The sequence below is a fragment of the Protopterus annectens genome, chromosome 9.part0 (genome assembly GCF_019279795.1).
Source record: "Protopterus annectens isolate FY-2018-M chromosome 9.part0, PAN1.0, whole genome shotgun sequence".
In the NCBI taxonomy this organism is placed as follows: domain Eukaryota; kingdom Metazoa; phylum Chordata; order Ceratodontiformes; family Protopteridae; genus Protopterus; species Protopterus annectens.
In genome coordinates this window covers 1399917710-1399941132 of record NC_056743.1, presented here as the reverse complement: position 1 = coordinate 1399941132, position 23423 = coordinate 1399917710, and the positions used below count along the sequence as shown (strand labels likewise).

Genomic DNA, 23423 nt, shown 5'->3' with positions numbered 1-23423 from the left:
ATGCTATACGAGAGAACTTGGAAGTTACAAGCTGTATTAATTTTATGAAAACAGAGATAAGCAAGTGGACTGGTATTCCACAACAGAAATTGCTAATTGAAAGGGCACATAGTGTGTATGCTCCAAATCCGGTTACTAGAAAACAACCTAGACCTTTAATAGTAAAGATGCAGTCTTATTGGCAGAAGGAGTTGATTCTGGCAAAACTGGCAGAAGGACAAAGTACTAAAAGTTGTAGAAAGTAGAGTATTTGTGAAGAATGACTACTCATCGTATACCACACAGAAGAGGAGTAAATATATTCCATTATTTAGGGAATGTTGAGAAGCAGGCATGAGATTTAAACTGGTGTGACCAGCCATCTTTAAAGTGTTTTTCCCTAGAGGGACAAAATCATTTTTGATGAAGTACATGCTAAGGAGGAAATACAAAAGTTTGTCCAACAAAGGGTGAGCTGAGAAACAGAAGGACGTTCTGCTTCATGTTTTTCTGAAGATAAGAACTACACAGAGACTGAACCCATGAAATCTTTTCCACTGTTTCAAAGGAAAATGCCTGAGAAAAGGAAGAAAATATAAGAGTCAACTAGAAGAATCAACAACATGATAGAAATGTAACAGATACAGGATTTGGGAGATGGATATGAACAGAATTAAAGCTAGTAACTTGGAAATTGACAAATGTGGGGTGATAAAACAATAATTATATTTATGAAACATGTAAGAACAAGAAAATCTGAAAATATTGGACTTCCTTGGACTTTGTTAAACTTGTGTGTGACTTTAAAGCATATGCCCTGCTTCATGTTATTAATGTTCGGGCAATAAAATCAGTAACTTGGAAAGTGACAAATGTGGGATTAAATAGCAATAATTATACTTGTGAAACATGGCAGAACAAAAGGATTTGGAAATATTGGATTTCTGTGAACTTTGTTAAACTTGTAGGGGACTTTAAAGCACATGCCCTTCATGTCATTAATCTTCAAAGAACTACTTCAGAGAGGGGAAGATGAGGAAGAAAGTTAACTGTAGGCAAAATAAATTTCTTTTTTTTTTCTTAATGGTACTATTTGAATGCTGCATGACTTTGTTTGCTCACTATGGAGTAAAGTTTTCTCATTTTTTTAAATGTAGTAGGGAAAGTAATATAAACAGTTGCTTTTGTTTTTTTTTTTGTTTTTTTTCTCTCCCTTCTTCTCTCTTCTTCTTTGTTCAGTTTTAAGAAATGTATACCCTGCAATGTAAAACAAAAAACAAAAAAAAGGAGAGAGGAAAGGTCTGGTTAAGAAAGCATGACAAAGGAAAAATCAATGCCCTTTTCTCTTGCTTGCACAGGGAAATGACAAGATTTAGGTCCTTGGCTTTATCCAGTAACAAGTCTATTACAAAGCATGTAAATGAAAAAGAATATTGAATATTATAAGGCTTTTTTTGGTAAACAAGGTATTATTAGCTGTTTTGTATCTGGTTTGCACGTCACCAGAAGACAATCTGATAAAGAGAAATGTCTTAGTGAAAGTGTTTACTGAAAGCATTCAAGTGTTATAAAGATAAGACAAAAGCAGATAGCAATTACTAAAAGCACAGGCTGTATTGCATCTTAGCATGAAAAAAATGTTTTTGGTTATCTTGAGCTTGTGGGTGTGGCTATCAGTTTAGAATTTTTGTTCTTCTTAGGAAGCTAAAACTTCAATATTTGAAGATATACATAGTTTTGTGTTTTATTATTAAGTTAATAGGTTTTGGGGGGTACTTTGTTGAGGGTTTTCAATAAAACAAAAAGTTCTGTAAGATGTGACATAGCCTCACATGGATAGACAAGAAACAACTGCATAAAAGACCAACCTGCCAAACAGTATATGCATGTAATATAAAAGTTAGAAGTAGACATTTAACAAACAAGTAGTTATATATAAAAGGTGGCAATAATAACTATATAATGAAACGATCCTTTCTGTAATGTCTTTCAATCTGAATGGTCTTACAGATAAATACAAAAAAGTAAAAGTAGTGAACTATACTACAAATGAGAAGTGCAGATAGCTATGGTAAAGGAGACACACTTAGAAAGAATTGAACATGTGAATTTTATAAAGAAAGGTTTTCAGGATGGTTATTCAGCAGAATATCTGGGACAAAGGAAAAGAGCAGTACTTATATTAACTGCAAGAGGAGATGCAATAGTGATAGAAGAGTAAAAAAATAATGAAATATATATACAACTAAGGGGTTATTGGCAAAGAAAAGGGTTACACTGGCATGCATTTATATTCCACCTAAAACTACTATAATGAAGCTTAAGAAAATTCTGGGAGAAATAATTAGCTTTCAGCAAGGGATATTACTTATAGGTGGGGATTGGAATTTGGTTTGCAACAGTGAAGGTGTGTCTGGGGGGCTTAGAATGGAAATATAACAAAGAAGGGTAGATTTTTGAAGAAATTTATAAAAATGTTTGGCATGGAAGATGTGAATTCAGTACTATGAGTTTGGAGTGAATTTAGATATTATTCTCCAAGATACAAAAACTGGACTAAGCTAGACAGAATTTATATCTCACAGGAACATGTGCATTTAATTGAAGATCTTGAAGTGCACCCAATAACTATTTCAGGTCATGTGCCAATAACAACTAAAATAAAAACACAAGGTAATGAAATAAAAATGAGACACTGGTGCTTTATAACTTGTCTGTTAAAAAGAGAGGACTTTAAGGAATGTGTTTTGGAAATTATTCAGGAGCTATTAAAGAAGACAGAAATTTCTTCTGAAAATATAGCTAGGGAATGGGATAAAATTAAAGTGGAGTTTAAAACTATGATGGAAATAAAAGAAAGGGAAATATGGTTAAGAAGTAACAATAATTATTTATTGGGATTGACAAATGCTAAAGTATTGCAAAATTGCAAAATAGGGGGAATCTTACAGTACAAGAACAGGAACAACTGCAGAATGCTAAACAGAAAATAAGGGGTTACCTCGATAATATGCATGAGTTTAGAAATAATGTTTGTACGCAACTGTTTTTTGATAATAACTCTAGGACACAAAAACTTTTAGCACAACGACTCAGGCAACAGAAAGTAGAAAGGCTGTCACAAAGCTTAGGGAGCCTATAACAAGGAAGATAACAAGAGATCCTGCAGAAGTATTAGAAATATTTTGGAAATCGTATGACAGTTTGTTTAAAACACAAAAATATGGAAATCAAGAAAAAGGTACAAATGAAAATGTTTATGGAAAAATGAAATATGCCAAGTTTAGAGATATATAACCAATCTACAGGAAAGTCCCCATGAATAGATGGTATTCCTGTGGAAGTTTGGAAGCTAGAAGGAAAAACTGATAAAGATATGGAAGGTTTTGTTTAACAGTATTTTAGGAGGAGGAGAATTACCAGAATCTTGGAAGAAATTTGTGGTAGCTGCAATACATAAAGAGTGTAAAGATCCATCATATCCAGCTTCCTAAAGGCTCATCTCAATACTAAACCATGATTATAAAGTGATAATGTCTATAATGGCTAAAAGAATGGAGAAAATTATACCAAAATGTTTGGCATGGAAGATGTGTATCTGTGTGGTTTTGTGGAGGGGAGGCAAACATCTGACATTAACAGAGCACTAATGATCTAGGGGGGATGCAGAATGCAAGAAAATACCACTTATGGTGGGTCTTGATGTAGAGAAAGCATTTGACAGAGTAGGCTAGGACTTCATGAGCTGGGCAATGGAAGCAGTTGCTTTCCCTGACAAAAAGTATAAGGTTGATTAGGAGTATATATGAGGAATCAGAGGCAAAAATTAAAGTGGGTAGGGTCCTTTCTGATAATTTCTACTTGAGTAGAGGAACCAGGAGGGGTGTCCTCTTTCCCCTTTGTTGTTTGCATTATATTTAAAACCACTGGCAAAGAAAATAAGGGACTCAGAAATTCAAGGATATCATTGTTATGGTAGTCAAGAAAAGCTGGCCCTATTTGCAGATGATATTATTTTATACATGACAAAACCAAAAAGGGACATTACAGTGTTGTGGAACATTTTAAGGCAGTTTCAATCTTCTTGGGATACAAAATTAATGAAGATAAAGCAAATGCTATAGCAGAAAATGATATACCTACACATGAATTGATCCCACAATATCCATATTTATGGGAACATGATAAAATGGAGTATTTAGGAGTATAGATTAGAAATTGCTCAGTTGTGGCAGCTAAGGATATGTTGTAAGAAACTAAAGATAAGATGATACAAAAACCAAGAAACTGGAAGCTTTGTTATATGGATATGGATAGTATGATACAAGCAGTTAAACTGTTTTTAGTCCCTTTAGTCTTATACACAGGTCAGACATATTTTTTATTAACAAGAAGAGAAGTTGTGGATAGCACTTAAAAAAAGAGCTGAAGGATTTTATATGGGAGGGAAAGACTGCAAGGGTCAAGTGGGATAAGCTGATTCTTATAATAGAACAAGGCAGACTGCAATTACACAATTTGTAGGAGGATTTTAGAGCAACACAGTTAAGGCTCTTACACATAGCACAAGCTGAAAACTATAATTCTAAGTGGAAAGGGATGATGATGATGAAATGGGGGGGATCAGGAGACAAAGAGAGATTGGGATTTTGGATGCAGACTCTTAGAAACAAGACATTGATCATACAGAATATTATATTCATAAAGTAACAGAAAGTATTTTAAGAACTAAACCACACCCAGGAATGGAGGAAAAGAGATTCTGCCAATAAGGATGACTGCAGTTAGGGATACAGACAATGGACAAGAGGGGACTGCAATTTACTGGAGAAAACTGGCAAAGGATCCAAGGGAATGGGAGCAAATAACTAGAAAGGGAAAGGTAAGAGAATGGGAAGAAGCCAAGAATTTAGTTGGACTGGAGGTTAGAGATTGCCTTCCCTATTAAGGATCGATATCAGAGTATAGGCTAAGAGAAAGAAATAGGGAGGGGGTCTGAAACAAAAGACCAGCACTGGCAGAGTTTTTAATAGAATCATGGACAGAAGCTGATGTTAAAAAATGAATAATCAGTAGAACATATAAAATATTGCATTGTAACTATAAGAATCAATCACTGGAGCATAGAAAGGATTGGGAAGAGAGATTAAATAAGCAATTCCCAAAGAGAGAATGGGAGGATATATGTATATCTCCCAAATATGCAACAAAATCTAGAAGATTTAGGATTTTTGCTTGGAAATGTTTGCATGGGTATTTTTATACCCCAAGTAGATTCCAAAGATTTTTTCCTCAGGTAGACAGCAAATGTCGGAGGTGTGATGGAGAAGAAAGAAATAACTGGAAACATATTTTCTGGGAGTGTAATGAGTTGGCAGGCTTTTATGATTCCCTGCAGACTACTCTATCAGTGACACTGGGTGAGCAAATTGGTGCAATTATGGAAATAATATTTCTGAGCTAAGATACAGAATCAGAATTGCTTAGACCTAGTAAGGCCTTGCTGAGTCTAATTAGAGTGGCTGCCAAAAAAAAAACAATTAGTAGAAAATGAAAATCAGAGTCTAAACCAACTGTACTAGAAGTAGTGAATATAGTAACAGAAATAAAACTACTGTATTTGGAATCTTTAGAAAAGGGTAGGAGCAAATTATACAGGAAAATGGGAATTGTGGGAATAAAACATAGAGGGGAGGAATGAAGTTTAAAAGAAGGCAGGACTTGAATGCACTATGTAATGTTTGACTGACAATGATTCAGTAGATTATAAGCGAAGTATAATGTTTGCAACTAGAATTATGTCAACATGGTTTGTGATGTGAAATGTTTGCAACTAAGATTTTGTCAATATGGTTTGTTTTCATTGATGTAAATGTATGAGTGCCTTTGTCATAAGTGATAATTTAATAAAGATGTTTCTTGTTTAAAAAAAAAGAACTGGAGCAAGCTGTTAACTTCTCCTAGCCATCATAAGAACTGTACTAAACATACATAAGATACTTGGCCAGCATCTCCCCTCCTCTGTTGCTCCACCAGTATGTGGGAACAAGTGTACCAGTTACACCAGTACAACTATACATAGTACCTCAGTAACCATTTCCACATACAGGTGAAACACTACCCATACCATAATGGCCCACAGACATACATGGGCTACTCTGATGCTTTGACAATTTTTACTGGCATTCAACACCTATGAAAAATTTTAAAGAGATTGGGACGGAGCCTAGATGGCCAACTGAGAGCAGTGAATTTTGAGAACTCCATAAACTAGCATAATAATATAGGAATTATTATTTTATTTTCAAGTTTAAAAATTCAGAAATCTATAGATAAACTACTAAACTACATAAATATCAATTTTGTTGGAGATATACAAAAATGTTCCTGTCAAGTAACTTGGAGATATATTGAGTCACTGAATATGAACAACTCAAGGAATTCTCATCCAGATGCTGCTTTGAAAAAAGAACTGCAGTTGATGACATCTACCTTACAGGAACTATCTTTGAAGATGGATGGCTTTAAAAATGACTTAGAAAAAAAATGATACTCTTAAGGAACTATTACATCAGCACCATATAAAAACAACAAATATAGAGACTTCTCTAAATGATATTGAAGGGAGACACAAAGAGGAAGAATTCCAAAAAGAATTTCTGCTTAAACAGAATACATGGCTGCTTAACAAAACATATGACTTAGAAAACAGGAAAAGGAGAAACAACATAAAGATCTTTGCTCTGGCTGAAAACACTGAAGGAGAAGACATTATTTTATTCTTAGCAACCTGGATTCCTGAATTTTAGACTTGAAAGAGGAACTTTCACTTGGAAATGAAAGGGTGCATAGAGCACTGAGGAAACCTGCTTCTTACTCAACAAATACTCCACCTAGATCCATAGTTATAACATTTCTTTAATTTCTGGACAAGGAACTAATATTAAAATCTGCTTGGAGAAAATCACCCTTAAAATATAGTCAAAGCCTGATAAGGTTGGACAACGATTATTCTTCCAGAATACTAGATCAAAAGAAAAAAAAGGCTAGCCAATAATACAACTGTTGAAACCAAACAATATTAAAGCACAGCTGGCCTTTCCAGCCAAGATAAAAATACTTTTTGCCAATGAGATGAGAACCTTTAATGACTTAGAGGAAGCTACTATATTCATCAAAAAGAACAGCATAGTGTCTATCCCAGCAGAAATGGAATGGATGGCCCCTACTCTTAAAAGAATAAAAAGAAACAAATCCTTGGATTGATGCTAGAAAGAAGAAACAAAAAACTGATTCCAAGATAGCTGCCCCAAAAAAATAACTCTTGCAACTACATCTCTCAAAGTATCAACTGATATGGTACATCACTTGTCATCTGTTTTTAATTAAAAAAGGAGGGTGTCTTAAACAACTGAGAAACAGTAATGATTTATTTAGAATGTTCAAAGAGTCCAATAATTCTTTAAAAAGGTAGGTCAAGATGGGTTAATATTTACATTATATATAAGCCAAACAAAGCAACATATAATACAAACATAGACGTTTCTATTCCCCTGCTTGAACTCAGTGAATACTTATCTTGTTTATTTTTCATTGATTTTACTTATAATAATTTAAGTAATTAATTAACTAATTCACAAGGTACCATTCATCAGAGTTCAGACTCAAATGTAACAAATTAACATAATATATAATAGCAGTAACAGTAGAGTGTTTTGAAAAAAAATGCTGTCATGGAGACTAAGGCCTTCTTCAGTTAAAGTATGATTTAGAAATGTCATGTATATCCTGGTTAAATAATAGTAGCAAGCACTTAGTACAAATATCATCATTATTCTGTCTAAATTTAGTTAATATCATTTATGGCAGGTATCATAGCTATGAGTGCTGTTTGATCAATCCTGATATGGTGCGCATGTTTGCAGCTGTGCCTGGCAGCTATTACAAATGTCATTATTATTCTGTCTAAACATAGTTAATATCAATTATGGCGGGTATCATAGCTTGAGTGCTGTTTGATCAATCCTGATATGGTGTGCGGGGATGCAGCCGTGTCTGGCAGCTAGTACAAATGTCATTATTATTCTGTCTAAACATAGTTAATATAAATTTTGACAGGCATCATAGCTTTCAGTATTGTTTGCTTGAGCCTGACATGATGTGCGTGGATGCAGCTGTCTGGCAGCTGTTCTATATTGCCGTTTTCGTCTCCGGGAAGCTGTGGGTTGTGGCTTGTGATCAAAGCTTTACTGATGCTTGCGTATTAGGAAGAGACATTTGGTGTTTTGCCTGAATCCAGGTGAAGGGGGTGCATAAAACTGTGATTTGGAATATTTTGGCAGAGAATAGTTTGTTTATACATCTGTTGAGTGAGAGGTGGGAAGGCTGAAAGAATTTGTTATCTCTTGTTGTGGCGGCTTGTTGGGATGTTATTTTTTTTTTTTTATCTGTTTGCTCTCCACTTTTTTCCTGGCTGCTACCTCGCTGAAAGGGAGGGAATTCAGGCTTGAAGTTGCAATGAAGTGAAACTTTGCTTCAGCTGCATCGCGATCCCCTGGTATGCAGTATGCATACACACTACCAGAAACAGATGCTCCCCAGGTGCTATGGTAACGGAGACAGAGTAACGATAATGCTTAATAGCTCTAAGGAGCATCCGAGATGATTCTCGGCAATACAGTTTTTGTTTTTTTAAAAAGTATATATATATATATATATATATGGTTCTACCTGACTTCGTCGACAGCGCAGAAGACCGACATCGGAATCCGGAGCTCCAGAAGATCGAAAGTGAAGAAGACCGACGCGAATCCCGAGTGGCAGAACATCGACAATGCAGAAGACCGACACGACGGATGACAACACCAACGCCGAGGATGCCGACATGGGGAAAGGCTGTGTGAGTATGCGGTAGTGACGGACGTTAGGGTGCGAGGCAGGTAAGTGTGGAGATTGACGGTCTGTGGGGATAGGGGTGGGTTAAGTGAGTTAGGGTTAGGGAGCGATAGGGGTGGGTTAAGTGAGTTAGGGTTAGGGAGCGATAGGGGTGGGTTAAGTGAGTTAGGGTTAGGGAGGCGATAGGGGTGGGTTAAGTGAGTTAGGGTTAGGGGAGGCGATAGGCGGGTTAAGTGAGTTAGGGTTAGGAGCGGGTAGGTAAGTGCGATAGTGACGGACCTTAGGGTTAGGTAAGGTTTAGTGTGGGCTTGTAAGGATTTTGGTGTGCTTGTGTTGTGTGTGTGGTTTGTGGAATGGGGATGTGTTTTGTTTTCAATTGTTATTGTGGTGTGTGCAGTGTATGGGGTTTCGTGTTTGTGTACCGTCGGTTATTTCGTTGTCGGTTATGTGTGGTTTCGTGTTTATGGACTGTCGAATATGTGGTGTCGGTGATGTGGTTGTCGGTGTTGTGTGGTTTCGACTATGTCAGGTAGAACCATATATATATATATATATATATATATATATATATATATACAATAAAAGGGCTGTTTTAAGCCACATGTATACATATTGATGGTCTCCCAACACTTTGTTTAGCTCATTAAGTTGATTCTTGATTAAAAAATAAATAAATAAAATAAAATAATAATAATAAGTTCAATTTTATATTTAAAATGTATTTTGGTCCAAAAACATTAAGGACATACATAAGAGTGGAAGTCTGAGTTATTGTGAAAGACTAAGAGCACTTGGTCTTGTGCAGAACCCTTTGCAGTGGTCTGGGAGGTGAGCTTGCTCGGACGTGTTGGGCATATGGGGATAGCTGATTCTAGGGGTGTTTGAGGTTGCCAGGAAGTGCTAGAGAGTCATCAGATTTCCTTTGTGGAAATATCTGTGGGAATGGAAGGTGTGTTGAGTGGTTCACTGGCAGACTGGCCACTACATGGAACAGGCTTATAAAATGGAACAGGATAAATATTGGTTTGGATATTTTAAGAACAGCCTGGAAACACACCACATGAACTAGTGAATGGTATTCTGACAAAACTGGATGGGCATTGTTGCCCGTGCTTGAAGTACTGATATGTGTGTATGTAAGGATAGAAATATACTTATAACAAATAAGAAACTAGAAGGGTCTCATAATTTAAAGTCCACAGACTGTATAAACATGCTTGGAAGGAGCTAATAATAAGAATAAGCATTACAGCTTGTGGTCTCTCAAATAACTATGCAACAGCCAAAAAAAAAAAAACACATACACAATAGTTATGTAATGTATGATTTTAGTAAATCTAGACATAAAATATATAATTGTCATATAAGATGAAGCAGTCTGCTGAATTTAGATATTAAAGACAGGATTTAATAACATGGGCTTGTGTATAATAACACTACTGTCTTAACTTGTCATAAATGACATACACTTCACTGAACATCAAGGGGAAGCATGATGATTTTCTTATATAAGTAAATATGCATAACAAGTCATGTAATTGCTTTAACTTGAATTGTATTTTTGTAACCCATACTGACCATATATAATACTTAAGCAGTTTCCAAGGTAACTAATGTTTTATACATGACATCAAACTGGCAAAGTTGTTCAAGAGAAACAAAAGAAGCCTGAACTTAAAATGTCACAGAATATAACAACCATATTCTGAACAAATAGTATTAAATTGACAATAATCACTCAGTTTAACCTTTGCTGATTACACAAAATAGAATGCTGCCATTTAAATCTAAAAACTTTCAGTATATGCCATAAAATGGCAATTTATGAATATGGAAAGGGAACTTGTAATCATTAATCACAATAATTGAATTCATTGCTTTTAACTTATAATTTCACTAATTTTATAATAAGAAATGACAGATATGAAAATCATTATGTGTAGGAAAAGGGGGAAAGAGGGATGCACTGATAATTAAAATGCACTAACTTTCATCAATGTTCACATAAAACAAACTTGATGCTTTAAGTAAGTTAGCAAGAAACAAAGTGATTACTTAAATGGTGGCAAACAGTGAAATATAACTTTTGATATATCCGGTAAACTACACTGTATAATAAACATCAGGTATAAATATTACTACCATCTATTTATATTAAGTAATAAGCTTTGAAAGACTTCATCAATAAGGGTGAATATGTTACATAATTGTGTGCTATAATCTCTTACTGAGGTTATATATATGATACATCCTACTTTACTATGATTGAATTGCTATCTTTCATGTAAATATTATGTAAATATTAATTGCTTATTCAATAAGTAGACATTTATATTGTATTAGAATTCTGTCTACTCTACAATAGTACTATATCTGTTCAAAATGCTATAAATATTGCTTATTCCTATTACAAATATTCTCCATTTGATAATTCAATTTATGGAGCTCAAAAGTTCTGGATTGTCAAGGTATGAGTGATAATGTGATAGACTTAGGTTTATCCATCAGATTAGGAATGATTTTCATTCCATGGTTAGTGCGGGTCTTAGTTTTGTTAACACTGATTAATTTAAATTTATTTCACAAAAACATTTTAGTATGCCTGACCAAAACATGACTTTATTGGTAAACACTCAAAGTATAAAACTGATAATTTCCTTTAAAAGCTCAAACATATACTTTACAGTTATCAGAGGAAAATGTTTAATAGTCACAATAAAACAAATAATACATAGTCTAAATACCTAAGATGGATTTAACTTTACTATCTTTAAATACCAATGGCTTAAACAATCCTAGCAAGAGATCAAATCTACTAAAATATTTAAAACTGAACAAAGCACAAATTGTCTTCCTTCAAGAAACTCATTAAAAAAATGACAATTACAAATGGAATCCTAAGGAATATATGATATTGGAACAATCCACTTATAAGACAAAGACAAAAGGGGTAACAATTTTATGGAAAATAAATGTGATTAACTCAGAAATCATTTATAAGTATGAAGATAAAGAAGATCTTATGGCATTAGTAATAGTTAAATATAATAACAGAACATGGACCCTAGCCAATCTATACTGGTTCCCAGGCATTGGAACAGGAACTGTTAAAAACACGTAGATTTCATTTCCAATAATTATAAAGGCAACTTAATATTAGAAGGAGATTTTAACTGTATATTTGATATTTCTGAAACTACAAATAAAAGACTGCTGCATACATCTGCTGTATCAAAAGCTTTAAACAAGCGGGTAGAATCACTTCATCTTGTAGATACTTTCAAATTTAAAGAAGATAAATCTTTGTTGTTTTCCCATCAAGATCACAGATTTGGTACCCAAACTAGAATAGATAAAATATTTGCTGCCCATGACTTACACTCTAAAATCATTAATTTCTCAATCTCTCCCTGCCCCCTTTTTCAGAAACAAATTAATTGATACTAAAACTTCAAAATGGGTACAAACCATTAATCTTTAACTCCAGAATTCCAGCATATATAACTAAAATTAAAGAGTTCAAACCCTGGTTATGATCTGAATTACAGTTCTTCTTAGATATTAATTACACCACAGAGATAAATAAAATAATGATATGGGACTCACTAAAGGCTTACATATATGGTAAAACCCTAACTTGGTATAAAAAAATCACAGAATTGGGCTTCTGAATAATTAGATCTACAAGCCAAACTTTTGCCAGTAAAAGCTGAAAAAAATAATTTGGAGATGAAAAAGAAAGTAGAAGTATTAAACAATAAATACAATGAAATTCTAACACATAAAACTAGTTTAGTTTTAGAAAAACTAAAAATTAATACCTTGGCCACTTCTCCCAAATATCTACATAATTTATCGACAAGAATCAAAACACATTCAAAAGCTAATAACATTAAAAGTATCTTCCATGAAAAGAAATGGAAAAATGTCTCAGATATAGATGACATTCTTGATGCCTATAGAAATTACTATATGGAATATTTCCAAAAAGAAAATATACATATCGATCAATTAAATCTAGATGAAAAATGTTCTAATATAAAAAAAATACCAGAAAAATTAAAACTAGATCTCCAAGCACCCATGTCCTGCAAAGAAATTACAGATACAATAAAAGAGGGCAAAAATAATAAAGCTACAGGTATAGCTGGCATAATTATGGAACTATATAAACTTTTTCCTTTAAAATACTATCCTTCTTGCATAAAACTCTATTAGAAATTCAGTCACAAGCTTTAATACCGCCCTCTTGGAGATATTCCTTAATCACACCAGTCCTAAAGGAACACAAATCCCCAAACCTCTGTACCTCATATAGACCTATATCATTATTAAATAATGACTATAAGATATTTATGACAACATTAACTAACGGAATGAAAATACTACTATCCAAAACAATAATAATGATCAAACTGGATTTATATATCATATACACACACATGACAATATTGAAAAGATTATTTCTCTTATAGATCATGTTAATACAGAAATAAAATACACTCATAACTGGCTTAAATATAGAAAAAGCCTTTGATTCCCTAAAGTGGGACTATTTTTTCAAAATCCTAATGATATTTGAATTTCCTGCATCCTTTGTCCATCTCCTAAAGAATATCTATACAAATAATTTAGCATATGTCAAGTTAGGTCCTTTTACCTCTGAATCTATACATATAACAAAAGACACTAAACAAGGATGTACCATGTCACTGATTGGATTTGCTCTGGCTATTGAAATATTGACAGACTCAATTTGTAACAATATAAAAATCAAAGGAATAGATGTTTATGAACAATACAATTCTAAAGTAATGCTATTTACTGATGACATATGACTAACATTATCTAATACAAAAGAGACATTAGAAGAATTAGATATATTAATTGACAAACTTCACATGACTTCAGGACTCCATTTCAATAAATCAAAATTTTTATTTTTAAATAAAAAAAAGAACTGCAGACCAAGGAGGATCACATAACAGGGAAACAAGAATCTACCTTAAAATATCTAGGTATTGAGTTATGCAAGGATAATAATGAATCCTATATATAGCCTTGGCAATACAACTGTTACCAGAAAGGAATATACTTAAAGAAATAAATTCATGCCTAATAACATTTTTATGGTTTCCCAAAAGAAACAGAATAGCTTTAATACATCATATCACACCACGCAAACAGAAAGGATTAAACTTTCCTGATATAGAAACATATATAAAAGCATCAATATCTAAAACAATCTCAGATTGGATAAGTCCACATTACTCTGCAAATTGGAAAGAATTCCTAACTATAATATCAAAAAATGAATTTGACTTCCAAAAAAAAGTTCAAATAACAGATAAAACAATTTGCCATGGCATATATTATGTATTAGTATGCAATATAACATAACTAAACCAACTAAAACTCATATGATTAATTATTACATTGACTCATTTAGGAAAATTATTAATGCAAATATAGATTTAAAAATCTGGTTTGATCTTTTAACACCATTTATAGTCATAAAGATCTTTCCACATAAAATATACAGAGAAATTATTAATTCCTGGGAACAGAAAGGATTTGTTTATTGGCTCCAATGTATCAAAGAACTAAAAGTTTTAGATATGAAAGTAATAAAAACAACATATAAAATTCCACAATAGGACTGGCTAACTTTACAGAGTATTCTGTCACATTCACAAGATTTAAATAAAATAATTAATAATTCTTCATTTAAAGAAATACCAGAATTTACGAAATACATATATGAAATCATATACAATGTCACTGACATGGGAAACAGTATTGCAAAATTTTACAAAATATTGATAAACTATAAAACAACACCCAAAACCTCATATTGAAAATATATAACAAAAGGACACTCATTACAGTTAACTGAGGATATTAAAACAAATATATTATTATTGATAAAATATACATCCTTTACACAATACTGGAAAGTTTTTAATTGGAAATGCTTGCAAGAGCATTCTTAACCCCAAACAGAATCAGTAAAATTAGTTCTTCCATAAAATGAATATGTTGGAGATGTGAGCAAGTACACAATGCAGACTGAAACCACATTTTCTTTGATTGTGTTAAAATTAAAACATTTTGGAATGGTATTAATAACTTTCTACAAGCTTTATTTAATGAATCATTTTATTTAACTAAAGCTCTTGTATTATTAAATGTGAACAAAGGTCCTCATGTGAATAAGTCAAAGATGCATCTAGTATGGACTATACTTGCAATTTCAAGGAAATGTATAACAAGAAGATGGAGTACAAACACAATACCAACTTTGGAAGACTTCTACAGCCTACTGAACACCACAGCATTATTGGAAATTAAAATTAAAGGACTAAGAATTTATCCAAAGCCATTTATCAACAACCCTTGGAGAAAAGTCTTATTGTTGATTGACACTATACAACAATTGATCAGACACTCTGATAATGGATTGGACATACTTACAAAGTAACTGTATATATTAAGATCTGTTTTAGTATCCGACTAATGAAAATAGTGTACATAGTTATTTAAGACGTTATGTATAAATACTATGGAATTCATTCAAATGTAGTTGAAAAATAAAAAAATATTTTGATAAAAAAAAAATTTAAAAGACTTGTTGCATAGGGAAACCAAATTCTTATTTTGAAATTTGAAGCACAGCTGCGGGATTTCTTGTTTGCCTACAAATTGTGAGGCATCCCAAAGCCTTTGTCTTGGAATTAGAACAAACATAACTCCTTTTGAATTCAACTGGAATGTTATAAATGTAAATAAATAAACTCTGCCCTTTTCATCACTAAATGGTTCACCCAACAACTTCCAGCCAGTAGCCAGCATCTTGCATAGATTGGCTTAATTTAAGTTAATAGTTTGGATTTGTCCACACACTATGTTTGCAAAGATACAAACTAGGATTTAACATTAGCTCTACAACATTTCTAAAGAATCTTTAAAATATTTCCAGTTTGCATAATGGAATAGAATTTGGTGTGGTTGATTTTATTTCTTCTCTGACAATATTTGAGATAATAAACACCTCTAAATCTCCAGCAAATGGTCATAGTATTTGAATATTACTAAATGATCCTGAACACTGTCGAAAGGCAACAAAAACTTCATATGACTGCAAGTCACATTTGTGTAACCCCTAGTCTTCATGATTTGTGTTAACTTACAGTTTAGCTTGATTAACTCTCTTTCTGCCTTTATCCAAAAGAAATTTGAGCATCATTTTCTGGAATCTGTTAGCACATGATAAGAATGCAAGTAAATGTTTACTACCCTGTGGGTATAAAAGTATAGGCACAAATAGTTAAGTGTATGGGCTCTATCCACTATATACCTAAGGTAAATGCTCCTATCTTCAGTAGATGTTGTCAAGCTTCATAGCTATCACCTGTCCTTGATACAGAGAATGTTTCTGATTCTGTCACATACTTTTGTTCTGTTGTATAGGTTTCTGGCAAATCACTGAAGACTGCAATCACTAAATAATAATACACATTTGAGTTTTATACTTCATATCCTTCAGAAAGTGGACACAATAAAACACCTGCACTTCTAGCAACTTTCTAATTATATATCCATCACCAAAAGCTATGTCCCAGCCTCATGGAAAAGGTGCTACATTCTTCCTCATCATAAAGGTGGTAACTCAAATGAGCTCTCAAACCTGAGGCCTAAAGCCATGCTGTCTGCACTCTCAAAAATTCTGAAGAAATGTATCCATTCTCAACTTCTTAGTTTTCTCACAGCCAACTGCATACTTTCTCCTTACACAGCATGGTTACTATTGTGTTCATAGTGCGTGTACAATTCTCCTTAGTTTTATAACACCTGTTAACCAATATCAAAACTCTGGAAATTAACCAATATCAAAACTCTGGAAATTTAGTTTCAGCTCTTTTCTTTGATAAATCTAAAGCTTTTGACATGGTGTCCCACCACAAAATATATAAAAAATAGCTTGTCTAGATACACATGAAACATCACTATGTTTTTTCGCCAGCTACCTCTCCAAAAGGTAATAAGTCAAATTAAGCATCTAGGGATCACTTCACCTCTTAATACAAATCCTCCAATTCATCCTTTTCTCTCTTACCAACTTAATTTCCAAATATGGTTCATAGCTTTTTACACGATGCTGGTACTTGTATTAATTTTTGTATATTTGCTGATTATTTGTACACCTCTATTTACTGTGTTCTTTATGTAATGTTATAATTTTTCTGGAACTTTTCTCCCTTGGCCTCCACTGAAAAGGGGTAGCTTTCTACCCAGTTGGATGATCCTAGTAAACAAACACAACAAATAAATCAAATAAAATAACAGCAATACTTAAAACTCTGTCCCTTATTTAAACTCCTAATTCTTTGCAAAACCAATGGCTCTACAAGCACCTGCATTAGGGACCTAAATCTACATCAAAAACATATTCAAGATTCGCTGGAGAGATAAAGAGAGAGAGCAATACCTGTGTGTGTGTGTGTGTGTGTGTGTGTGTGTGTGTGTGTGTGTGTGTGTGTGTGTGTGTGTGTGTGTGTGTGTGTATGTGTGTGTGTGTGTGTGTGTGTGTGTCAGAGAGAGAATTTGGATCCAAAGAGGCTTTGTATCACCATGAATTATCTGAAAAATAAGAAATATGAAACTATAAATTGTAAATGTCTAGTTTTATTGAACAACTGCACGACTCAGCAATTTAAATGAATCGCAATGACTAGTCAGATATGTTCAGTCAAGAAAGTGGCTGCAATTGATAGGTACGTGTGTGTGTGTGTGTGTGTGTGTGTGTGTGTGTGTGTGTGTGTGTGTGTGTGTGTGATTCTGGGGTGCAATATGTCCAATAACCATTACATGTGCTACAGAAACTTATAAACATTAGGCAGAGGATCTATTTTACATCAAAAATATAAAAAATGCATAAAACAATAAAAAAGAAAATATAAAACAACAGGTAGCCCATTGTCTAACAGCAATAATGACCTCTATAGTTGATGTTATTGAGGAAAAAACACCATTCCTGGGGTGTAGAAGACACTGGACCTCACAACATGGGAGCGTTATTTCTATAACAACACACACACGCTGCCAGGAATTATTGCTTGCACATACCAATATATAGCGTATAGTAAAACATACAGGGTCATGGGTTTGAGACTTGCAAGGGCTGATTATTTAATTAATCAATGGGGCGGCGAAAGCCGACACACTCTGGCTAGGCTTATAAATGCTCTTGGGCAGATAGCCTAGTACCTACCTACCTATGAGCAACATATGGAGACCAGAATTGCACAGCGAAGTGTCTTTTGCTTGCAGTAACTGTTGCTTAAGTGCCATGCTCAGCTGGTATAGTATACACATTTATGTATGCCCTGCAAATGCATATGCTGCACCATGTAACTTCAAACAAACAAGAAAAATGATACAAAGAAAATATGCCTAAAACTGACAGCATTACATTAATAACAGACCGGGCTTATGACTTATGAGAAGAAAGGGATCAAAATATTAAGAGAGTGGGATCAAAATGCTAAGAGAGTAACAAACACAAAAGGTCATTAAGGAGTAGAGAGTAGTCCATTCAGAGGTACAAGCAGTATCCACACAAGTGCCTCAGCTGCTAAATCTTACCGTCCTGCTTCTATCACAAGCACTCTTAAATGTGCCTGTATTTTTTTTTTTTCAGTCCACAGCTATTTTTTACAAAACTATACAGTAATGCTAACATTTATTATATTCTTTATATATTTTGATAAATCATGATTCACAATATTTAATATGATTGCTTGCTTTAATCAGTTTTATTTTGTATAATACTCAGGAAGTAATTTAATTTCCAAACTACTCTGACTGCTTTTGATTCCAGTATTTCCAAATTCAGCAAGCCAGACGTCAAAAAAATCATTAACTTCTAGATCTTCACATGTAACTTACTTTTATTTCTTTTGACTTATTTTCCTCTTCAGTTTTGTATTTGTTAACTTCCTCAATATCGCTCTTTATGCCTTCCAATAACTTTTCAAGTTTTTCCTAATGCAAAAAATAAATAAATAAATAAATAAATAAATAAAATTATATTATTCATGCCCATGTTCAAATCACACTCAGTCATACACACTTTCACTGTTAATTGCTCCAACGTCTTGGGATAATAATAATGTTATGGGTTTTGCTTTCATTTCCTGGTGGTTGTACTGAATGTAGCTCACATTTAGACTTTTTAGAGTAAGTGACGCAATGTACTTCACATGTTTTAATTCATATGCTCTTTCTCTGAACTTCTGAAGAATCATACATCACTTTCATTCCAAAAAATAGGAGACCTAACAGTAGGAAATAAGAGTCTTCGCATACAATAAGGATAGGTTAAGAACGGTGAGAGATTTTTTATTCACTCCATAGCCTTAAATGGGATAAACGTTAGCAAATATTATGCAGGTTTTCTGAGCATTTTGCCATATGAGGATGGTTGGGAAAACATAAAATGGCAATGGAGGTGAGAAAAGTCTTAAAAAGGTTAACAAAAAAGGCATGGAAGGAAGAAGAAAAGATGCTATGTGAGGAGCAATTAATAATGAAAGATTTAAATAAGGAGGCCATGATTCCAGCTGTTTTAAGTTCATGAGGGTAGTCTATATTATATATGTGTTATTGTTCGTTATTACTAGAGAGGAGGGGTAAAATTTATTAATGTTTAACAAGCTGAGGCTCCCTGTCTGCACTTAGCTAGATTTTTTGGTTCTACTACCAGTAAACTTTTAATGCAAAGAATTTCATATTTGACTTAAGTAAGACCAGCTTGTCTCATTATACTTTTGCATCACTGGTGGGAGCACCCTATGAAGTGATTCTGTCGCTCTTGGAAAATTACTGCATTATGGTGGTCCCTGAATCAGAAAGGGTTACTGCAAAGGGATGGCTGCTTATAGTAGCCCTTTCTGAACTGCAAGGATTTTGTTCAAAGGAAAATAGTATACTGAGTGGCTCCAGGATTGTATTCCAACTAAATCCATGTGACATGAGCAGGATGGAAGAATGTATATTAGAGCTGGAAGAGAGTTCATACAGAGTTGAAGTACTCAGAGGAAATGAAGGAAGTAGGACAGGTATTGTCATGGTAGTAAAGGATGCTTGACTTGGAAACTTCATAATATTTTATCAGGGCTTGATGACTTAAGAAAACAGAATTAAATGGAAGCCAACAGATCAGAGGGATAGAACAGCTTTCATAAGTAAGCTAGCAGTATATAGCACAATAGGTGAACTTAAAAAATAAATCACTATACAATGAGAGAGGATTAATGCATATTATTGAATGATTAGTTTTCAAATAACGAGTGATATTCAGATATGTAAGACATCAAAATGTGCAACATATTCCAGGAGATTTCACATCTTCAGATACAGGTTCTGCACTGGTACTGTCATTCACCAGACAAGTTATATAGGATATTTTGAAGGACAAAAAAGGCATGCTGGAGTTGTTATAAAGGTGAAAGCGGAGATTGGTTTATGTTTTGTGGGTGTCAGGAGGCCTGGATACTTTTAAACAGAGTTTGGAAAGTCTTTTTATGGTGGAACTTTTTGGCACGAAAATACATTTAACACCAATGTTGATTCTGTTAGGTTTGGATAGGAGTGGCAAGTCATATCAGAGAAGTAATAAACTTGATTACAATACTATATAAGTAAAAAATCACTAGGTCTTGAAAAATAAATAAAGTGTATGGAATGAATGGCCTATTATTTTTATTTAACATTAGTTTACTAGAAAAGTCCAACTTGGAACAAGCTACTTTTAAGTGAAGGCCCAGGGAGAAACACTCCAGACACATCTTTGTAATGTGGGAAGAAAACAGAACACCCACAGAAAACCCAGACAAATGCAGGGCCACACAGAAGGAACTCCAGCCAAGAATCAAACCGGAGAACCTCTTGCTGTGAGGCAACAACACAAACCACTGGCACCACCGTGCTGTCCTTAAAAATGCTTAAGAGAACATACAGAAACTGAGGAATGGAAAGTAGAAAGAAGGTCAATATGAGGGATTCTGAAAAAAACTGGATGGATTGATATCAGTTTTTGGATAACAGTAATGAAAGGAAAAGCTATTATAAAGGGAAGAAATGGACTAAAACTGGGGGGGTTTGGTGAGGGTGTACACAGACATAATTTGGTAGACTGAGTGTCACTCGTTGCTATCATATCCAAAGGCAAAGCAAATATAAAATTGATAGTATATCCAAAAACAGTATAAATGCAGAATTAAGTAAAGAGTACATTATTGCTGAGAAAAAAGTAAGAAATATACAGCATGAAGCTTTTACTTAATATTGAACAAGCTACTTGAAGGAAGTGTATTAGAAGAGTTATTTGACAAAAGTTTTAATGGTTTACACTAAAATTGTGTTGGAAAGTTTGTGTTCCATTTATGTAATACTCGATTTTGAGAAGTTGAATGATAATAAAGCTTTTGAAAGATACAAAAATGATGTCAACATACTTAAGAGGCAACAATTATATAATTACAATTAAAGGAAGATAATGACTGCTAAGTACAATGATATCACAGTATATAATGTTATAAATAGTAAGAGATATTTCATTATAGTGCAAGCAGTCTAATGGAAAACAGTACTTACCGCATTACAGATTTACTGTTCAATAGTCAAATGTTGAAATGAGTGAATAAAATAAGTACCTGTAAATACAGAAATGGTATGCAAGTAAAATGAAGCAGTTTCTATATATGTAAATATAGTTGTGTGACTATATTTTAAGGGATTTGTGACTGCTTAAATAAATAAACAAGGAAAAAGTACTTTGAGTCAAAAACAGACCTTGTAAGAATTTGCACAGAAGTAAAACTGCATTTATTTTGGATATGTTGCATGGACACATGAAGATTTGTTTGGGTGGGGCAGGAATTGCTAAAGAACTATATATGTGCACAATTTTAAAAATGCATGAGCCAGATTCAGAAAACTTTGCTGCATTGTAGATAGTGAATTTACATGAAGATAGCATAGCTACATGACATGGTCAGGCCAAATTATATGTTTAGCCATGCTACATGTTAATGACTGTATAATGAGACACAGTGTATAATAATGGGGAAAAACAAGATGGCAGAGCAATTCACAGATGTTAAAATGTCTCACAATGGAGCTGTGCCCACTTTATATTTTAACTTGGCCATATGTGTGTGTCTACCCTTATTAGATCATAGAACAATGTCAGGGGTTGCTGCAGCTACAGTAAATGTGTACTTCCATGAAGTTATTATTGCTGTAATAATGCCTGATGGTGCATGACATCATCACTAGAGGCACAGGGTTAGCCTACCACTCTTAACATATTATGCCCTCCACAGCACCAACATTTTAACCAGTACCATGTGAACAGAGACACCATTCAACATGCCATGCACATGTGCCCACCTCATTTTCAGCCCATGGGAGTCATGAAGTATATATAATAATGGATGCAAAGGCATGTGTGGCAGGGAGCTTCAAGCAACCTACATGGACACAGTGGGGGCATCTCAGACTTCCTTCATAAGAATATTTCATCAGAGGACTTCCAAGATGGCTGCACACTGAGAGCTTAATTTCAGCTCTCCCAGTGTGAAAACAGAAACACAGAAAAGGCAGCCAGTGAACTTGCCTTTCTGGGTAAATTTCAGTAATTGGCTAGTAAGTGCACAGCCTAGATACCAGCAAAAATGAAATTCAGGGAACGTGAAAGAAAATCAGTCACAAAAGGTGAGGAGAAAACACTAACTGGAAAGAATCATGCAGCTGTTCAACAAAAAGCAGTGCAAGCTCCAGCTTTGGTGCAAGACATGATTTCTAGTAATCTAGGGGAAATAAAAATAAGTCAAATGTGTGCAAAGCTAATTAAAATAAACAAAACACTGAACGAGTATATCAACTCAAATAATAAAAGACTAGAAAAATGGAAGAAGCTTTAAGCAGACATTAAGATGCGGTGATAAAACTGCAAAAATTAGAAGTCATAATGAAGAAAAGGCTGGCTGAGTATGAGACTGCTGGCTTCCTATTATGAGAGCGAAAGTCCATTTAAGCGAATCCGTATACATCAACACATATTGCGCGAACCGACATTACAGCAAACGTCCAAAACCGCAAATTTGGAAATGTCGAATTACCATGGTTGTCCCGTCTGTGGTATAGCTCCATAAGGTAAGTGTGTGATAGTTACGGACCTTAGGGTTAGGGTGCGAGTTAAGGTAAGTGCATAGATAGTTTATGCATGTAAGATTTAGTGTAGGGATAGGAGTAGGGTTTTGGTAAATGAATGTATGCATGTGGATTATTTATTTTGTTTGTGTATATTTTCGTAGGGGAAGTGTGCGGTAGTTACGGACCTTAAGGTTAGGGAGGGGTTAAGGATAGTGCATAGATAGTTGTGTATGTGGGGTTTAGTGTAGGGTTTTGGTGCTTTACTTTAGGGCAGAAGTAGGATTTGGTTAGGGTATATATGTGGTTTATTTATTTTGTCTGGGTAGGTA

At 34.0% G+C, this 23423-nt stretch overlaps 1 protein-coding gene across 2 annotated transcripts in view; it reads right to left on the bottom strand.

Annotated features, from left to right (window-relative positions):
- The window catches only part of LOC122812092 (E3 ubiquitin-protein ligase TRIM39-like), a 225689-nt gene that overhangs the window by 158631 nt on the left and 43635 nt on the right, over positions 1 to 23423 (bottom strand). The window contains exon 2 of one of the 2 annotated variants that reach the window (XM_044084366.1): positions 18823 to 18918. The exons of the other annotated variant lie outside the window; for it this stretch is intronic. Within the exon in view, the coding sequence (XP_043940301.1) occupies positions 18823 to 18918 (96 nt within the window). The remainder of the gene's footprint in view (positions 1 to 18822; positions 18919 to 23423) is intronic. 2 annotated transcript variants of the gene reach the window in all.